The sequence below is a fragment of the Diprion similis genome, chromosome 1 (genome assembly GCF_021155765.1).
Source record: "Diprion similis isolate iyDipSimi1 chromosome 1, iyDipSimi1.1, whole genome shotgun sequence".
NCBI classification, from domain to species: domain Eukaryota; kingdom Metazoa; phylum Arthropoda; class Insecta; order Hymenoptera; family Diprionidae; genus Diprion; species Diprion similis.
Window position 1 is genome coordinate 9,929,148 of NC_060105.1, and position 21,750 is coordinate 9,950,897.

At 39.7% G+C, this 21,750-nt stretch overlaps 1 protein-coding gene across 1 annotated transcript; it reads left to right on the forward strand.

Annotated features, from left to right (window-relative positions):
- The first annotated feature begins 13,667 nt into the window (after nucleotides 1-13,667).
- LOC124415866 (alpha-latrotoxin-Lhe1a-like) lies at nucleotides 13,668-15,123 on the forward strand. Its single transcript, XM_046896550.1, has 2 exons — nucleotides 13,668-13,712; nucleotides 14,094-15,123. Exon 2 carries the CDS (start codon nucleotides 14,347-14,349, stop codon nucleotides 15,121-15,123), a length of 777 nt encoding a protein of 258 aa, XP_046752506.1. The 5' UTR covers nucleotides 13,668-13,712; nucleotides 14,094-14,346.
- Nucleotides 15,124-21,750: the final 6,627 nt, after the last annotated feature.

Sequence of the window (21,750 nt, forward strand, 5' to 3'; positions counted from 1 at the left end):
GCAGTCCCAATACGCTGCGAGCGATAGCTAAACAGTTACGGCCAAAAAACTCATGATTTTCATCGTCATTTCTCCGCTGCTGGTCCTAGGCTATTTTTCATGTGTTTTCTGAGTTCCTGGGCGTCGAATTAGTCTAAAAAGCGTCATACGGATCGATTCCCAGACAAAAGATTTTTCGGCCAAAAAAAATCCAAGGCTAACCCCTTTGCATTTTTGGCGAAAATTTCGACGACTTTGAAAAGTGCTGCAATAAATTCTTTCAGGCCCTACTCCGACGTAATTTTGCGAGAGGAATCGATTAAGCGCAGTCCCAATACGCTGCGAGCGATAGCTAAAAAGTTACGGCCAAAAAACTCATGATTTTCATCGTCATTTCTCCGCTGCTGGTCCTAGGCTATTTTTCATGTGTTTTCTGAGTTCCTGGGCGTCGAATTAGTCTAAAAAGCGTCATTCGGATCGATTCCCAGACAAAAGATTTTTCGGCCAAAAAAAATCCAAGGCTAACCCCTTTGCATTTTTGGCGAAAATTTCGACGACTTTGAAAAGTGCTGCAATAAATTCTTTCAGGCCCTATTCCGACGTAATTTTGCGAGAGGAATCGATTAAGCGCAGTCCCAATACGCTGCGAGCGATAGCTAAAAAGTTACGGCCAAAAAACTCATGATTTTCATCGTCATTTCTCCGCTGCTGGTCCTAGGCTATTTTTCATGTGTTTTCTGAGTTCCTGGGCGTCGAATTAGTCTAAAAAGCGTCATACGGATCGATTCCCAGACAAAAGATTTTTCGGCCGAAAAAAATCCAAGGCTAACCCCTTTGCATTTTTGGCGAAAATTTCGACGACTTTGAAAAGTGCTGCAATAAATTCTTTCAGGCCCTACTCCGACGTAATTTTGCGAGAGGAATCGATTAAGCGCAGTCCCAATACGCTGCGAGCGATAGCTAAACAGTTACGGCCAAAAAACTCATGATTTTCATCGTCATTTCTCCGCTGCTGGTCCTAGGCTATTTTTCATCTCTTTTCTGAGTTCCTGGGCGTCGAATTAGTCTAAAAAGCGTGATACGGATCGATTCCCAGACAAAAGATTTTTCGGCCGAAAAAAATCCAAGGCTAACCCCTTTGCATTTTTGGCGAAAATTTCGACGACTTTGAACAGTGCTGCAATGAATTCTTTCAGGCCCTATTCCGACATAATTTTGCGAGAAAAATCGATTTGTCGCAGTCTGAATGCGCTGCGAGCAACGGATCAAAAGTTACAGCCAAAAAACGGAGCACGTATTTTCTCAATTCTTCTGCTGCTGGTCTTTGCGTCGTAATTTCTCTGCTGCTGGTCCTACGCTATTTTTAATGTGTTTTCTGAGTTTCTGCGGGTCGAATCACTCTGGAAACGGTCATCCGAATCGATTCCGAAACGAAAATTTTTCGGCTTCGAAAATGACCAAAAAAATTAGTACCGCCATTACTGTTGAAAGTTGTACTGCCAGTTATCACTATACCGTACACATGTAATATCCGTGGATGTAGAATATGTTAGATATAATAATAATAATTGTAATAATGGTATATACATGAATGTGTAACTGTATAATGTATAAAGAAATACGTATTGTAGTTGAATATAGTATAGTATATATGATATGTAATATTGTGTATGAACAACATACGTTATGACCTGAGATTATGAGCTTTGGAGTACGGATGAAAATACACGAATTAAATATGTTAAATTAATCACAGAAATAAATTGAAATTTGATAATCATGATTGGTTGTTCCAATTATTCACAAAACCTCTCACCCCGTCCCGTACAAGATATGTCCTTGACTTGCAATAAATTTACTATTGCAAACATTGCTCACACGCTACTTCCAATTTGAGTTAAGCGAATCGGAGAAATTTCAGCGTGAAATTTTTCCTGGTATCAGGAGCACATCTAAGCCGAAGAGGTCTACCAAACACAGGAACTGATTGATTGACTGCTTGCGACGTTGATACTGTGTGCTTTGATGCACGCCTGCTTGCTTGAGACGGCATGTGATCGCTTGCTTACATGCTACATCCGCTTAGAATTGGGAAAATCGGAGAAATTTCAGCATAAAATTACTCCTGGTATCAGGAGAACATCTAAGCCGAGGAGGTCTTCTGAAAACAGGGACTGATTGATTGACTGCTTGCGAGGTTGATACTGTGTGCTTTGATGCATGCCTGCTTGCTTGAGACGGCATGTGATCGCTTGCTTACATGCTACATCCGCTTAGAATTAGGAAAATCGGAGAAATTTCAGCATAAAATTACTCCTGGTATCAGGAGAACATCTGAGCCGAGGAGGTCTTCTAAAAACAGGGACTGATTGATTGACTGCTTGCGAGGTTGATACTGTGTGCTTTGATGCATGCCTGCTTGCTTGAGAAGGCATGTGATCGCTTGCTTACATGCTACATCCGCTTAGAATTAGGAAAATCGGAGAAATTTCAGCATAAAATTACTCCTGGTATCAGGAGAACATCTGAGCCGAGGAGGTCTTTCAAAAACAGGGACTGATTGATTGACTGCTTGCGAGGTTGATACTGTGTGCTTTGATGCATGCCTGCTTGCTTGAGAAGGCATGTGATCGCTTGCTTACGTGCTACATTCGCTTAGAATTAGGCAAATCGGAGAAATTTCAGCAGAAAATTGCTCCTGGTATCAGGAGAACATCTGAGCCGAGGAGGTCTTCTAAAAACAGGGACTGATTGATTGACTGCTTGCGACGTTGATACCGTGTGCTTTGATGCATGCCTGCTTGCTTGAGACGGCATGTGATCGCTTGCTTACATGCTACATCCGCTTAGAATTAGGAAAATCGGAGAAATTTCAGCATAAAATTACTCCTGGTATCAGGAGAACATCTGAGCCGAGGAGGTCTTCTAAAAACAGGGACTGATTGATTGACTGCTTGCGACGTTGATACTGTGTGCTTTAATGCATGCCTGCTTGCTTGAGATGGCATGTGAACGCTTGCTTACATGCTTCATCCGCTTAGAATTAGGCAAATCGGAGAAATTTCAGCAGAAAATTGCTCCTGGTATCAGGAGAACATCTGAGCCGAGGAGGTCTTTCAAAAACGGGGACTGATTGATTGACTGCTTGCGACGTTGATACTGTGTGCTTTGATGCATGCCTGCTTGCCTGAGAAGGCATGTGATCGCTTGCTTACGTGCTACATTCGCTTAGAATTAGGCAAATCGGAGAAATTTTGGCAGAAAATTGCTCCTGGTATCAGGAGAACATCTGAGCCGAGGAGGTCTTTCAAAAACAGGGACTGATTGATTGACTGCTTGCGACGTTGATACTGTGTGCTTTCTTGCATGCCTGCTTGCTTGAGACGGCATGTGAACGCTTGCTTACATGCTACATCCGCTTAGAATTAGGCAAATCGGAGAAATTTCAGCAGAAAATTGCTCCTGGTATCAGGAGAACATCTGAGCCGAGGAGGTCTTCTAAAAACAGGGACTGATTGATTGACTGCTTGCGAGGTTGATACTGTGTGCTTTGATGCATGCCTGCTTGCTTGAGAAGGCATGTGATCGCTTGCTTACGTGCTACATTCGCTTAGAATTAGGCAAATCAGAGAAATTTCAGCAGAAAATTGCTCCTGGTATCAGGAGATTATCTGAGCCGAGGAGGTCTTCTAAAAACAGGGACTGATTGATTGACTGCTTGCGACGTTGATACTGTGTGCTTTGATGCATGCCTGCTTGCTTGAGAAGGCATGTGATCGCTTGCTTACGTGCTACATTCGCTTAGAATTAGGCAAATCGGAGAAATTTCAGCAGAAAATTGCTCCTGGTATCAGGAGAACATCTGAGCCGAGGAGGTCTTCTAAAAACAGGGACTGATTGATTGACTGCTTGCGACGTTGATACTGTGTGCTTTGATGCATGCCTGCTTGCCTGAGAAGGCATGTGATCGCTTGCTTACGAGCTACATTCGCTTAGAATTAGGCAAATCGGAGAAATTTCAGCAGAAAATTGCTCCTGGTATCAGGAGAACATCTGAGCCGAGGAGGTCTTTCAAAAACAGGGACTGATTGATTGACTGCTTGCCAGGTTGATACTGTGTGCTTTGATGCATGCCTGCTTGCTTGAGACGGCATGTGATCGCTTGCTTACGTGCTACATTCGCTTAGAATTAGGCAAATCGGAGAAATTTTAGCAGAAAATTGCTCCTGGTATCAGGAGAACATCTGAGCCGAGGAGGTCTTTCAAAAACAGGGACTGATTGATTGACTGCTTGCGACGTTGATACTGTGTGCTTTCTTGCATGCCTGCTTGCTTGAGACGGCATGTGAACGCTTGCTTACATGCTATATCCGCTTAGAATTAGGAAAATCGGAGAAATTTCAGCATAAAATTACTCCTGGTATCAGGAGAACATCTGAGTCGAGGAGGTCTTCTAAAAACAGGGACTGATTGATTGACTGCTTGCGAGGTTGATACTGTGTGCTTTGATGCATGCCTGCTTGCTTGAGAAGGCATGTGATCGCTTGCTTACGTGCTACATTCGCTTAGAATCAGGCAAATCGGAGAAATTTCAGCAGAAAATTGCTCCTGGTATCAGGAGATTATCTGAGCCGAGGAGGTCTTCTAAAAACAGGGACTGATTGATTGACTGCTTGCGACGTAGATACTGTGTGCTTTGATGCATGCCTGCTTGCTTGAGAAGGCATGTGATCGCTTGCTTACGTGCTACATTCGCTTAGAATTAGGCAAATCGGAGAAATTTCAGCAGAAAATTGCTCCTGGTATCAGGAGAACATCTGAGCCGAGGAGGTCTTCTAAAAACAGGGACTGATTGATTGACTGCTTGCGACGTTGATACCGTGTGCTTTGATGCATGCCTGCTTGCTTGAGACGGCATGTGATCGCTTGCTTACATGCTACATCCGCTTAGAATTAGGAAAATCGGAGAAATTTCAGCATAAAATTACTCCTGGTATCAGGAGAACATCTGAGCCGAGGAGGTCTTCTAAAAACAGGGACTGATTGATTGACTGCTTGCGACGTTGATACTGTGTGCTTTGATGCATGCCTGCTTGCCTGAGAAGGCATGTGATCGCTTGCTTACGAGCTACATTCGCTTAGAATTAGGCAAATCGGAGAAATTTCAGCAGAAAATTGCTCCTGGTATCAGGAGAACATCTGAGCCGAGGAGGTCTTTCAAAAACAGGGACTGATTGATTGACTGCTTGCGAGGTTGATACTGTGTGCTTTGATGCATGCCTGCTTGCTTGAGACGGCATGTGATCGCTCGCTTACGTGCTACATTCGCTTAGAATTAGGCAAATCGGAGAAATTTTAGCAGAAAATTGCTCCTGGTATCAGGAGAACATCTGAGCCGAGGAGGTCTTTTAAAAACAGGGACTGATTGATTGACTGCTTGCGACGTTGATACTGTGTGCTTTCTTGCATGCCTGCTTGCTTGAGACGGCATGTGAACGCTTGCTTACATGCTACATCCGCTTAGAATTAGGCAAATCGGAGAAATTTCAGCAGAAAATTGCTCCTGGTATCAGGAGAACATCTGAGCCGAGGAGGTCTTCTAAAAACAGGGACTGATTGATTGACTGCTTGCGAGGTTGATACTGTGTGCTTTGATGCATGCCTGCTTGCTTGAGAAGGCATGTGATCGCTTGCTTACGTGCTACATTCGCTTAGAATTAGGCAAATCGGAGAAATTTCAGCAGAAAATTGCTCCTGGTATCAGGAGATTATCTGAGCCGAGGAGGTCTTCTAAAAACAGGGACTGATTGATTGATTGCTTGCGACGTTGATACTGTGTGCTTTGATGCATGCCTGCTTGCTTGAGACGGCATGTGATCGCTTGCTTACATGCTACATCCGCTTAGAATTAGGAAAATCGGAGAAATTTCAGCATAAAATTACTCCTGGTATCAGGAGAACATCTGAGCCGAGGAGGTCTTTCAAAAACAGGGACTGATTGATTGACTGCTTGCGAGGTTGATACTGTGTGCTTTGATGCATGCCTGCTTGCTTGAGAAGGCATGTGATCGCTTGCTTACGTGCTACATTCGCTTAGAATTAGGCAAATCGGAGAAATTTCAGCAGAAAATTGCTCCTGGTATCAGGAGAACATCTGAGCCGAGGAGGTCTTCTAAAAACAGGGACTGATTGATTGACTGCTTGCGACGTTGATACCGTGTGCTTTGATGCATGCCTGCTTGCTTGAGACGGCATGTGATCGTTTGCTTACATGCTACATCCGCTTAGAATTAGGAAAATCGGAGAAATTTCAGCATAAAATTACTCCTGGTATCAGGAGAACATCTGAGCCGAGGAGGTCTTTCAAAAACGGGGACTGATTAATTGACTGCTTGCGACGTTGATACTGTGTGCTTTGATGCATGCCTGCTTGCCTGAGAAGGCATGTGAACGCTTGCTTACATGCTTCATCCGCTTAGAATTAGGCAAATCGGAGAAATTTCAGCAGAAAATTGCTCCTGGTATCAGGAGAACATCTGAGCCGAGGAGGTCTTTCAAAAACGGGGACTGATTAATTGACTGCTTGCGACGTTGATACTGTGTGCTTTGATGCATGCCTGCTTGCCTGAGAAGGCATGTGATCGCTTGCTTACGAGCTACATTCGCTTAGAATCAGGCAAATCGGAGAAATTTCAGCAGAAAATTGCTCCTGGTATCAGGAGAACATCTGAGCCGAGGAGGTCTTCTAAAAACAGGGACTGATTGATTGACTGCTTGCGAGGTTGATACTGTGTGCTTTGATGCATGCCTGCTTGCTTGAGAAGGCATGTGATCGCTTGCTTACGTGCTACATTCGCTTAGAATTAGGCAAATCGGAGAAATTTCAGCAGAAAATTGCTCCTGGTATCAGGAGATTATCTGAGCCGAGGAGGTCTTCTAAAAACAGGGACTGATTGATTGACTGCTTGCGACGTTGATACTGTGTGCTTTGATGCATGCCTGCTTGCTTGAGAAGGCATGTGATCGCTTGCTTACGTGCTACATTCGCTCAGAATTAGGCAAATCGGAGAAATTTCAGCAGAAAATTGCTCCTGGTATCAGGAGAACATCTGAGCCGAGGAGGTCTTCTAAAAACAGGGACTGATTGATTGACTGCTTGCGACGTTGATACTGTGTGCTTTGATGCATGCCTGCTTGCCTGAGAAGGCATGTGATCGCTTGCTTACGAGCTACATTCGCTTAGAATTAGGCAAATCGGAGAAATTTCAGCAGAAAATTGCTCCTGGTATCAGGAGAACATCTGAGCCGAGGAGGTCTTTCAAAAACAGGGACTGATTGATTGACTGCTTGCCAGGTTGATACTGTGTGCTTTGATGCATGCCTGCTTGCTTGAGACGGCATGTGATCGCTTGCTTACGTGCTACATTCGCTTAGAATTAGGCAAATCGGAGAAATTTTAGCAGAAAATTGCTCCTGGTATCAGGAGAACATCTGAGCCGAGGAGGTCTTTCAAAAACAGGGACTGATTGATTGACTGCTTGCGACGTTGATACTGTGTGCTTTCTTGCATGCCTGCTTGCTTGAGACGGCATGTGAACGCTTGCTTACATGCTATATCCGCTTAGAATTAGGCAAATCGGAGAAATTTCAGCAGAAAATTGCTCCTGGTATCAGGAGAACATCTGAGCCGAGGAGGTCTTCTAAAAACAGGGACTGATTGATTGACTGCTTGCGAGGTTGATACTGTGTGCTTTGATGCATGCCTGCTTGCTTGAGAAGGCATGTGATCGCTTGCTTACGTGCTACATTCGCTTAGAATTAGGCAAATCGGAGAAATTTCAGCAGAAAATTGCTCCTGGTATCAGGAGATTATCTGAGCCGAGGAGGTCTTCTAAAAACAGGGACTGATTGATTGACTGCTTGCGACGTAGATACTGTGTGCTTTGATGCATGCCTGCTTGCTTGAGAAGGCATGTGATCGCTTGCTTACGTGCTACATTCGCTTAGAATTAGGCAAATCGGAGAAATTTCAGCAGAAAATTGCTCCTGGTATCAGGAGAACATCTGAGCCGAGGAGGTCTTCTAAAAACAGGGACTGATTGATTGACTGCTTGCGACGTTGATACCGTGTGCTTTGATGCATGCCTGCTTGCTTGAGACGGCATGTGATCGCTTGCTTACATGCTACATCCGCTTAGAATTAGGAAAATCGGAGAAATTTCAGCATAAAATTACTCCTGGTATCAGGAGAACATCTGAGCCGAGGAGGTCTTCTAAAAACAGGGACTGATTGATTGACTGCTTGCGACGTTGATACTGTGTGCTTTGATGCATGCCTGCTTGCCTGAGAAGGCATGTGATCGCTTGCTTACGAGCTACATTCGCTTAGAATTAGGCAAATCGGAGAAATTTCAGCAGAAAATTGCTCCTGGTATCAGGAGAACATCTGAGCCGAGGAGGTCTTTCAAAAACAGGGACTGATTGATTGACTGCTTGCGAGGTTCATACTGTGTGCTTTGATGCATGCCTGCTTGCTTGAGACGGCATGTGATCGCTCGCTTACGTGCTACATTCGCTTAGAATTAGGCAAATCGGAGAAATTTTAGCAGAAAATTGCTCCTGGTATCAGGAGAACATCTGAGCCGAGGAGGTCTTTTAAAAACAGGGACTGATTGATTGACTGCTTGCGACGTTGATACTGTGTGCTTTCTTGCATGCCTGCTTGCTTGAGACGGCATGTGAACGCTTGCTTACATGCTACATCCGCTTAGAATTAGGCAAATCGGAGAAATTTCAGCAGAAAATTGCTCCCGGTATCAGGAGAACATCTGAGCCGAGGAGGTCTTCTAAAAACAGGGACTGATTGATTGACTGCTTGCGAGGTTGATACTGTGTGCTTTGATGCATGCCTGCTTGCTTGAGAAGGCATGTGATCGCTTGCTTACGTGCTACATTCGCTTAGAATTAGGCAAATCGGAGAAATTTCAGCAGAAAATTGCTCCTGGTATCAGGAGATTATCTGAGCCGAGGAGGTCTTCTAAAAACAGGGACTGATTGATTGACTGCTTGCGACGTTGATACTGTGTGCTTTGATGCATGCCTGCTTGCTTGAGACGGCATGTGATCGCTTGCTTACATGCTACATCCGCTTAGAATTAGGAAAATCGGAGAAATTTCAGCATAAAATTACTCCTGGTATCAGGAGAACATCTGAGCCGAGGAGGTCTTTCAAAAACAGGGACTGATTGATTGACTGCTTGCGAGGTTGATACTGTGTGCTTTGATGCATGCCTGCTTGCTTGAGAAGGCATGTGATCGCTTGCTTACGTGCTACATTCGCTTAGAATTAGGCAAATCGGAGAAATTTCAGCAGAAAATTGCTCCTGGTATCAGGAGAACATCTGAGCCGAGGAGGTCTTCTAAAAACAGGGACTGATTGATTGACTGCTTGCGACGTTGATACCGTGTGCTTTGATGCATGCCTGCTTGCTTGAGACGGCATGTGATCGTTTGCTTACATGCTACATCCGCTTAGAATTAGGAAAATCGGAGAAATTTCAGCATAAAATTACTCCTGGTATCAGGAGAACATCTGAGCCGAGGAGGTCTTCTAAAAACAGGGACTGATTGATTGACTGCTTGCGACGTTGATACTGTGTGCTTGAATGCATGCCTGCTTGCTTGAGATGGCATGTGAACGCTTGCTTACATGCTTCATCCGCTTAGAATTAGGCAAATCGGAGAAATTTCAGCAGAAAATTGCTCTTGGTATCAGGAGAACATCTGAGCCGAGGAGGTCTTTCAAAAACGGGGACTGATTAATTGACTGCTTGCGACGTTGATACTGTGTGCTTTGATGCACGCCTGCTTGCCTGAGAAGGCATGTGATCGCTTGCTTACGAGCTACATTCGCTTAGAATTAGGCAAATCGGAGAAATTTCAGCAGAAAATTGCTCCTGGTATCAGGAGAACATCTGAGCCGAGGAGGTCTTTCAAAAACGGGGACTGATTAATTGACTGCTTGCGACGTTGATACTGTGTGCTTTGATGCATGCCTGCTTGCTCGAGAAGGAATGTGATCGCTTGCTTACGTGCTACATCCGCTTAGAATTAGGCAAATCGGAGAAATTTCAGCAGAAAACTGCTCCTGGTATCAGGAGAACATCTGAGCCGAGGAAGTCTTTCTTAACCGGGTATGGATGCCTATAATTAGGCACTCTTACGTGACGTACGATCGGTTGCCTATAATTAGGAACTCCGTCGTGACGTAAGATCGGTTGCCTATAATTAGGCGATAATACATCACGTGAAACTGGTTGCCTCTAATCAGGCTGCCCTCGACGATTACTCTATTATCACTCTGTTTCTTAGATACAAGTTTGTGGAAATTTCTGATGACATGCAGTGGGGACAGGTAAGTGATAAGTCATAAATTTTGTATTTATATTTTTATTTAGGCTCTACAGACATGTTATCAACGATTAGTTCTATGGACGTAGGATTCTTATTTTCTATTCAAATTCATATAAAACTAATAAACAAGAAGATTGGCTACAGAACCCCAAAAAAAAATACCTGCAACCATATCTCTGGCGAATATAGAGTTAAACTTGATAATCTCAATGAAATTGTTAATACTAAGTTGAAACGCTCCACGCTTTTTTTGTTGTGTTTTCTGAGTCCCTGGGCGTCCAATTAATCTAGAAAGGGTCATACAAATTGATTCCGAGACGAAAAATTCCTGTCTTCAAAAATGACCAAAAACGTAAGGCTAACCCCTTTGGATTTTTTGCGAAAATTTCGACGATTCTTAAAAGTGCTGTAATAAATTCTTTAAGGCACTATTCCAACGTAATTTTGCGAGAGAAATCGATTGAGCGCAGACCGAATGCGCTGCGAGCAACGGATCAAAAGTTACAGCCCGAAAACGAAAGACGTATTTTCTCAATTTTTCTGCTGCTGCTCTTCGCGTCGTAATTTCTCTGCTGTAGGTCCTACGCTTTCTTCACTTTGTTTTGTGAGTTCCTGGGCGTCCAATTAATCTAGAAAGGGTCATACAAATCGATTCCGAGACGAAAAATTCTCAGCTCCAAAAATGACCAAAAAAGTAAGGCTTACCCCTTTGAAATTTTTGCAAAAATTTCGACGATTTCGAATAGTGCTGACCCTGATGATTCAGGGCACTATTTTGAAGTGAATTTGCGAGAGAAACTGATCAGGCGCAGTCCCAATACGCTGCGAGTAACAGATCAAAAGTTACAGCCAAAAAACGGAAGACGTATTTTCCTAATTTTTCTGCTGCTGGTCCCACACTCTCATTGCTGTGTTATCTTAGTTTCTGGGTGTCCAATCAATTCAGAAACGGTCATACGAATCGATGTCGAGAAGGAAATTTTTCGGCTTTGAAAATGACGATAAAATTAAGACTAACCCTGTTTGATACGTGGTGAAATCTTGACGTTTCCGAAAAGTGCTGCAACTGTGTTTCAGATGCACTATTTCATTGTAATTTCGCGAACGAAAACAATTGAGCGCGGGCGGAATACGCCGTGATCGATGGATCAACAGTTACATCGAAAAACCGAAACACTTCAGTTTCTCATTTATTTGCTGCTGGTTTCTTTTTCGTCATTTTGCGGCTGTTGGACACATCGTATTTTTTATGTATTTTCTGCTCTTTTTTGGGTTTAATCAGTCCGGGGAACGTCAACCAAACGGATTTCCAAGCAAAAATTACTGAACTAAAAAAAAGTAAGGCCAACAACCTTCTGCGAGTCTTGCGGGCGCAACACATTGGGCGCATTTTGAATTTTGCTGTAAGCTACAGTCGACAAGCTCAAGCCAAAAAACCAGGACGTCTTTCTGTTCCTCGCAGCTCACCGTCTTCTGCTGTTGTATATTAACTCACCAGACTGCATTTCTGAGAGTCGGATTAGGCTTCTTATTATCTAATATAAAAATCTTATTAACCATCTTATCTTATCTTATATTATTATCTTATCTTATTAAACATAGCAAGGTTCAGCTGATGAACAGCGTATGACAAGTGACATCTGAAATACAAGAAATCTGCAACCGGTTCTTGAAAGGGTGGGGCTGAAAAATCCGAAGCTCATAGGTTGAAGTTTCAATTCATTTAATGAGCCTTAATTGTAGTACAAGCGTATTTGTGTCAGTGTATAATAATCTAACAATTTGACAAATAGAGATCAATGAATATACAAAGTGGAATGCAAACATGTGATTGAACATTAACATGAGAAATCTAATTCTCATACTAGGAAATGCATCTTGTACACATTGTCTTCAGCACAACATGAAAACCACAATATCAGATAGTGATTATGATACTTTCAACATACGGCCAAAGTTCTGGCTTGCTTACCGTCGCAACACATCTCTGCAGGATACGATGTATCATGTAAAATATCATACTGTCTATACATTACGTAACCTGCTTATAATCAATTATATAAAATCAATTTTTACGGTATTTCCGTAGTATTTTTGAAACTGTTCGTTTACTATTCTGTATCTCGTTTTTACACCCCTGAAGGTCCTACCGTAAATAAATAATTTAGGTCACCCCTCTGGATTCTTGGCCAGAATCTTCATTGTTAGGAATACTACTGGAATCAATTCTTTGACGCATTATTTCGTTATAATTTTTTTCCTTACCGTAGACTTCTGATTTTTAACAACTTATCAACTTATATGAACCAAGTATCAATTATAATCATTCTTTTACATATTATCAATAAGCACCTATTCGATACATCAAGTGAAAGACGAATGAATATTTTCACCCGAAATTGAAAAATATTTCGACCAAAACTATCATCAAATAAATTCCCAATATTAAGACTTCATACTGAAATTTACGAAACTTTTGTTTCAAATGCACCGTTTCAAAAAAATATTGAATGATCAATCAATCGATCAAGTTTTACCGATTCAATCGAGTCATGTTCGATGATTTTTTTGAACTCGAAATACCGAACACACTACATATTTTCATTTTCAATCACGTATGCAACGATGCAACCTTCATATTTAATCGTATCTTCATTTGTCATGTTCATTCGTTATCTCTACTGTTATTGATTTATCATTCGATTAAAATTCAGACATCGAGACGCATATCCATTTTCCAAATTATGTACTAAATGTATTGTGCCTATAAATAAAGATCGTCTGATAACCAAGTATTTATTTCTATCGCGTCGTTACTGAGAATCCTTTGCGGAGTTTAGATTACCTCCGAACTACTGTGACTGTTGACAAAACTGGTGAGTATGAACTCATTCGGGACGAAACTGATCTCCGTCCTGCATCAAACTGTCTGGCTTATTGTCAGTCATTAATACTTTGAAACTGAAACCATGTTTGCCGTAATTTAAAATAGTGATTCTGGGGGTTAATCAGCAGTAGTTCTTGCAAAATGAAAGATTTCATTACCTGAGATAGAACTGTTTTGCATAGCGATGCCGTTATGTTCTCCTTCAAATAGCACGAATATATTATTCTTCATTTTCTACCATGTATTAAGATTACTTGCAACATTTTTTAAATATGGGCATTCCTCCCAAAATTTGGATTCAAGCCCTTTTGAAAATCATCAGATCGTCAGATTTTAATATTCTCTTTTTTCTTTGTGGTGTAGAATTACAAGCTGGCGAAACTGAGGTTCCTGAAGCGCAACTTTATTCTCCCAGAGTGCACGAGTAAGGAAGGTCAGTAGTACCAAAGCTTGCTATTGTTAGCAGAAGTGACGTAACTATCAGTAATCGAAAATAGTAGAAAGGAACTATTAAGATTTTGTATTTTTTTTTACTCATTTTTGAATATATAGCCTCAATTTTTTAGGTCTAGTCTCTCATTCTAATAATATAATTCTAATTGTTGATGAATAAAAACTCGCCGTAGAGTATGAATCAGTGATTAAAGTGACAATTAATAATTACAACCAGTTTTTTGGGCATCTGGTGTAGGGACCAAGGTGTATCGAGAATTGAATACGTTCTCTTAGAAAAGTCGTGAAAAACTAACTCGCATGCATTGGACGAGTGTCCAGTTGTGATATTGTGTCTAATCGTTTTATTTGTTTATTACAGCGAAGTTGCGTCGTTGCCGTCTGTTTGAGAACGCAAAGTTTGGTCGAAAACGCAAAGGAGCTACAAGACAAGTGCGTACTGCTTGAATGAATTTGATTTATGGTATATTTTTCATTTCTGATATCCGAAGAAAATATCACCTGCGATAGATAATACTAGAGGGTCTGAACGTAATTCAGTACCAATCAGATTTGATAAATCGTTCAAGCGAGTGGTTTGAATTGGTTGGTATTTTTGCTATCGCCGTTGAGCAATGGCTACGATTCCCGAAACGGTAATTAGGTTCTTTGAGGCCGTAAAATCTAACGACATTGAAAAAGTCGTTGAATTGTTAAATAGTAAAGAAGTCGACGTGAACGCGGTAGACGTCACAAGAGACAATCAAACAGCCATTCATATATGCGCATTTCGCGGATATGATAAATTGTTGCGAACTCTCGTCGACGAATATAATGCGGATATCAACATTGCTGATAAAGTAGGTGAAATACCTTTGCAAATTGCATGTGATAAATATAATGTAAAAATTGCCAAATATCTGATAGAAAAGAATTCAAATTGTCCGGAATACGCAGAGTCCTATTTAAATGACAAATTAGTCGATGAATTGTTCGAAGCAGCCGAATCGAATGATTTACAGAAAGTAACTGAACTCATAAAAAACAAGAGCGTAGATGTCAATTCTGTAGACAAAGGTAATTACAATAGAACGATCTTGCATATCGCTGTGATGAAGGGATACGAGGAGCTGGCTCGTTTACTTGTTGACGAATTTAATGCCGATACCGACTATGAGGATGAAATAGGCGATACCGCGAAAAATATGGCCATAGATTACAAACGTGCCAATCTAGCCGAATTACTGGCGAGGAGCAATAGCAACGAGTTGAAATTCGACGCGGAAGTTGGTCGGTCAGATTCTAATCCGCAGTTGTGCAAAAAACCGAAGTATAGTCATCCGATCGCCGAACCTGATAAACCACTCAAATCCTCAATTACTTCCGAACAATCTTACAGTACCAGTCAGTAATTTTCAGGCATTACTGATACCATTTAAATTTGAGCTGTTCGACGCCTTACATTTGGAAATCAGATACTAATGATCTGAAAAATATTACAAGTACTTACTGTCTATTCATATTGTAACAGGTTACACAGAATATGATTACTAAAACGTAACTGAACCTTTGATGAAATGTATGATATGAATTTTCTATCATAAACACGCCATGTGTAACCACTTCCGGCAGGCAAATTGAAACTAATCGTATTTTGTTTTGGTAGTTCGAATTGGATCTACTGAAAAATTTTACACACGGTTTTTTCTGAAGACATTTAAATAGCTTTTTCAATTTTCGAGTAAAGTATTATAAAAGAGTAATTATAGTTATGATTCAATTTTTAAACTGGGGTTCCCTTTCTTATCAGCGTAAATCACAGTGTCTCATTCCGTAACTTTGATGGTAAAAAAACATCATGATTACAATAACTGGTTGAAATTATAAGATTTCTGAATCAGAAAAAGCATGTTATATTTAAAAAGTTCATCGAGCATGCATGATCTGCTCGCTATTAAAAAAATAGTAATATAAGTTATACTGAAATTACGAAGATATTCTCCTTTCATTATAATTCATCTCGTTTGATTTATTATCCAATTTTATCGAAAGCCATTATAAATAGTTTGTCAATGATTTCAACTGTCTACAAACTCTATATGATACAGATGGAGTGCAATTTTACTCGGAATCACTCACACGAAAACTATACTATTGTTAAGCTGAACCTATTTATGTTCTAATAAAGTTTTGAAAGGATGATCAATTGCGTGGATTATTTTTTTCCTCTTCCCTAAAGCCATCCTCAATTGAAAACTGATATGTATTACAAGTATTGTAGATGCGAGGCCTGAGTCACTGAAGGTTATTAGAATTCCTTACACCTTTATCACCGTGCACATATTGTTGATGTCTTCTAATTATCTTACTATGTCGCATATTCATCTTACACTCTCTGCGTTCAACGTTCTAGTGAATTAACATTAATATTCAACGTTATATTACATTAATTGTTTTTCACCGGGAATTTTGGAGATTTAATAAAATAATTTTATTCAACCTCTTACAACCTAACTTCTATCACACATATAACTACACAGACGAAACGTTGTTTACTCACGATTGATATTATTAAACGTTTTGTAGTTGTTTCGAAATAACTCCCAACCAGGGAATCACAAGTCCAATTGATCTTAATATTACTGGCGTTTAGAAATATCTGTTCTATAATTTTTACAGTTGATTCATTGTTTATTTCAGAGATATGGCCAAGACTTGTTCGAATTTAAATTCAAGCCTAATTGCGGAATTAACTGGTGTTAACAAAACCCATGGGATTTGAAATGTCGGCATCGTTTAAAAATTGTCGTATTTCCTTGGAATCATGTCCCAGATGTGATTCTGTTTGATAAACGTAGTTTTAAATTTCAGTGCAAATTTATACCGTAACCTTTTATAATCGTTTTTTGATATTTTACACTCACTTATCGCTGAATCGTTATACAAAACTCTTACTGCTATTTACGGTGTCGAGTATAGAAATATAAATTGTTTTCGAAAACAAAACCAGGTGGACGGCACATTTTTGTATTCACTTTTACCCTGAATTCATGAGATTGTAATACTCGATGCCGTACTTGATATTGAAATCAGTGTGGAAAAATATGGGTGATTTGTTTCGAACAGTTTTCATAACTCTTCTGTTTTCTACATACTTTTTAAAATTTCATCCCAAATGTGTCTGCGTATTTTATTCTTATATCGTCACATGTGCGGTATTTAAATTATTCAAAATTGTGTGTAGAAGGCATATTGATACTGATGGAGAAATTGCTTCAAAGGTTTCATTTAGATCAACTGTAATCAATACTGTTTCAAATGACAAAATTGGGTGTATCGATAAGTATGAAACACTCGTCGATCACAGTGTCGGTAATCGAAAAGATAGATCCATGGAATTTTTTTGGCGATATTTTGGTAAAAATCTAGAACATGTGATTGTCAAGTGTGCTCACAAACTTAATATACCAGGAATATATGAAAAATTAACTGACTATGCGTTCTGCGAGAAATTCATCCGATTGAATTCGAATAATAATGTTCCGCTGACGCAATGTAAATTCATTGAAACTGGTATTCAGTTAATGTTTAAAATATTTATGAAGAATATCCAAAAATTCGAGGATAATTTCTTAAAATACCACGGAGATTGTTCTTCAGCACAAAATCTCTGCATAGATCATCAAAACATGGGATTCGGGTATAAAAGAGAGATCGATGAGAAAGTCACGAAGGCGAATAGATCAGCCTTGAAGGAAATCGAAGATTTCATAGATGGCGTAGATTCCGGGGATCCGTCCGGACTTCCACAATTGGGTGCGATCAGTGATATAATTGACCGAAAAATTGAAATTTACGACACAGAAAAAACGAAACAGTACGTAATCGGCGATGATAAGAAGGGCGAGGCTCTGCAGGTGCAATTCCACGAGCCAAAATCCGGCCAAACTACTGGCCACTACACTTTACTCGGTGGTAAAGAACCGTCAATAGTGTCCAAAGGACGAAACATGTGTCTTTACGATGTAATCGGCGAACAGTCGGGAATTGATGCGGATAAATTAAAAAAGTCAGCCTTAAATATAATGAAAAAAAACAAACTAAAAATGGCTGAAATGTACCAGGCGAGCAAATTGTTTCTTGGCGGAGCTCGGTACAATGGCCAATGTCCGGACGATGCTGGAGTCTTATTAGACTCGGCAGAAGGACGATCCGGCTTCGATTACAATGCCGGAGCTCATTCGAGAAATCATGCTGCGTTTCGAGGTGGCACAAATGCGTTACTAACTGCAGCTAGTGCTGCCGTTGAAAGGCCGATAGAAGTGAATTACAATGCGGAGAATCGAATGGAAACTGTGGGACAAGAAAAGTGCGGTAATCCCGTCATGTTGGAGTACCATAAACCCGAGGGTGATAAGTCGGGTGAATACTTCACGTCGATTGGTGGTAATCAGAGGTACCGATTGCACGATCGAAACCCTAATAATATGGTATTTTTTGAGATTATTGGAGAACAGACGGGAATCGCGCCAGAGGAATTGAAATCGAGGGTGCTGAGCATCATGGCGGAAAATGAAAGCCAAGTTCCTTCCGGTACACACTGCGTGGAAAATGCTTCTCGGTGTCGCGGTGGTAAAACTGCGTTCATTTCGCGAGACGAACAAAATTTCGTCATTCACCACGCGTTGAGGTCTGAAGAAGCCAGAGCGGCTATGGAGAAATTGAATCAGTATCAGAGGGGTGTTAACGAGGGCCAATCTTATACGCGACAAGCCATTCACATTTCTGGACGTGATTTTGACCTTCCACGAACGGCTTATGGCGGGTCTTGGGAGAATGGGCAAGAAAGGATAACGTGGCCTACACGGACGATCACTCTTGTTTTACAGCACTTTGCGGGGCGAGAAAACGATCCAGATGCACCCGTTCATCTGCAGACATGTTACCCGCGTCGTCCGAATTAAACAAGAAATATTTACTTCGTAGGTTTTAATGCCAATTAATTGAGTGGCTGATGAATCTCAGGTTTGAAGACTAGCATATTGTTATTATTTTTTTTTTTACCGGATCTTAATGAAAACTTACAAAGTAGATGCTTTTACTTTTATCGTATCAAATATTCCATCTACAACTATAAACGTGGTATATCGAGCAATGCGACAGTTGGAGAAAAATAAATATGCAGAAAACAGGGTGAGAACATATATATGTAAAGAAAAAAAAAACAATTTTCAAGTAAAACGTGATAGGAGTTTTCGAAAATCGTCGGTAAGTGACGAGAATTATTAAACGATTAACAGTAAATCTTGACTCAAAGATGACAAAAGTAGAAAACATTACGAAAATAACAAATCAACGAAGTACAACGAAGCCATTAACAAAACTTCGAAGTAAGTTGCTAAACTAAAACGCAATAGTTTTGGTTCCGAGCGAAAAATAGTATAGAAATAAAAACTGAAAATAATCGCACGTGTTTACACCATTTCAAAACTTCGAAATAAAATTAAAAATTACGCATGCAAGCTAAATTTGATAAAGAACGAGAGAAAAGTTGAAGTGTCATAGTCTAGTCAGCACTTGTAACGGATAGTAGAATTGACATAACCGCTCAAGTATTGTTAATTTTGAATTTAAAGAATAATGCGTACGAAAAATATGATGCACGCATACAAGCGGGATTTTTACTTCATATACTCTATACTTTTATAGAATTTCATACGCCATGTACCTTATACGCTGAGTATTCAGTATTTTAATATGTGATATTTATATTATGATTACGTATTTTTACAATAAGCGTTACTCAGAATCGGTGTATAAAATGAGCCTTGCTAAGATACTCGATGAGATTTTCCATTTAGGGTTTGTACCCTATGATAAGATGTATATAATAAATTGCGGAAGAGTCTTGAACTTCTATCAAATTTGAAAGACTTTCCGAGAAGAAGATTTTCCAGGAGAGCATTACTTCAAACAATTAAAAAAATTCACATGCTTTTACAGTGTTTGCTGAAAATTATATCTGCAATTCTCTGTAAGACTTTCTTAATGTTCTATAATTGATAGAAATTCAAGAGATATTCGGATTTCTTGGGAAAATTATAAGCGATTAGTTTTCTTATGGTACTGAACCACTTCTGTGATATAAAAATGTGATTAGGAAGAATGTGAAGTTCTTGGAATAAGCAAAGTTGATACTAACTGAATCTAGTTATATGTACCTTGATAGGTTTGTGCAGAAAAAAATACATAGAGCAACAATTTTCAAAATCTAATAGAATGTGATGCAAGTTCTCCGCAGAAAAAAAAGAATATTGTTTCACTCTTTGCAATAATATTTTAACTAATTGCATGGAGATACCGCGACCCAAAAAAGTTCTCGTAGAGATTTGAAGTATTTTTCTGCTGAGCACCGCGGTTTTTCGGATATGAATAAAGTTCCGAATAACTTGCTTATGGGGCCTTTTATGTGTAATCGATCTGACCAAAACCACCATCATCTTAAAACCAGTTCAAACTTTATGAAGGATTTTAGTCAGCTGATAAAACTATATGCAAAAATTCATTGATTTTCAACTAAGCTTGGCCTGACGATTACATTTTTATATACATTTTTTACTCTGGCAGACGAGTATTCTCAAAAATTTTCAGTGAAAAAAAACACTATAGTTTTCGAGAAATCTTAAGAGCTAAGGTTTCTTGATTGTTGATCAACTTTCAGGGACAGTTATATTGTTTCGCATATTATAACTTCAAAATAAACTCACAAATCAAGCTTTTTTACATTTGACTATTTTTGAATGATCTCTAGTCTTTGAGTTGTACTCGGATTAGAACTCAGACTTACACTAAAGAATTTACGAATAATTTCAGGTACTCTTATCAGCTACCCAATATAATTCACAAAAGTTTAAATCTGTTCTGAGGTGGTCAAGATTTTGGTCAGGTCAATTACACGTGGAATGCCACTTGCACAAAACTATAATTTGACCATATGAGTTTAAGAAATAAATGTTTACCATGTATTTCATTTACAATGATGACACAATAAAAATATCTCTACTATTATTCTACGTAAATTTTTAGTACGTTTTCAGCCTTGTTTTTTGTGTCAGGTGCAACTTCCAGTCGGGCATATTGGCTATTATTATACAGGCAATGAAATTTCCCTCCCACGCGTCTTTGTTTCAGAAATTGAAAAGAGAGTTAAATTTCTTCTGCTGTGTAACAATAAAGCTAATTTAAAAAAAAAAATGGCAATTACTTTTAATAGTAATTAGTGTGATGCTTAAACAGATTCCAGGTGATGTCCAATCAACAATCAACAATCAACAATCAACGAATGTTCAATCATCATCTCACCCATTTTGCTCATTTACAGAGATTATTCCTGAAATAGGAAGTTGCGTACAACAATAAGAATGTTTAAGACCTCGAGGTGGTCACATTGTCCAGTCACAATAACATGGCTGATTAACATTACGGTAGGTTAAGCTATTTTCAATTCATTCATTTAATCCCTATCCATGCAGAAATGAATTATTTTTACTTTACGTAAGAAAAGTATTCGCAATTTTTTTCCATCATGGAGGATGAAAAAAGTATTTTTCAGTACTACACGTAATGGCGCTCTGTTTTACCGATATTTGTTTCCTCTTGTGGTAGACAACCCAACATACAGGGGCACTTGCTCGGAAGCAACCTACATGGGCGCGTGTATCAATCTGTGCTCGTTGAGTTGCCGCCGCTTGCTGCGTCAGGCGTAAATTAAAATTAAATCACTACAGCCATTCAATGATTTGTTGGATTTTCTTACCACTCCAATGAAAACATAGCCACCTAGAATACCAAAAATCAGTCAGATTGTACGGAATTGAAAATTAAATGTTTGACATAGATTTTGCTTTATAATTTCATTTGAATGAATGACTTAATGAAATGATTCCACGTTTTGATTTTTTCGTGTCAAAACTCATCTTCAATGTTCGACGTATAGTATACAGGGTCATTTATTGAATAGTGGCCACCCGACTCTTGAG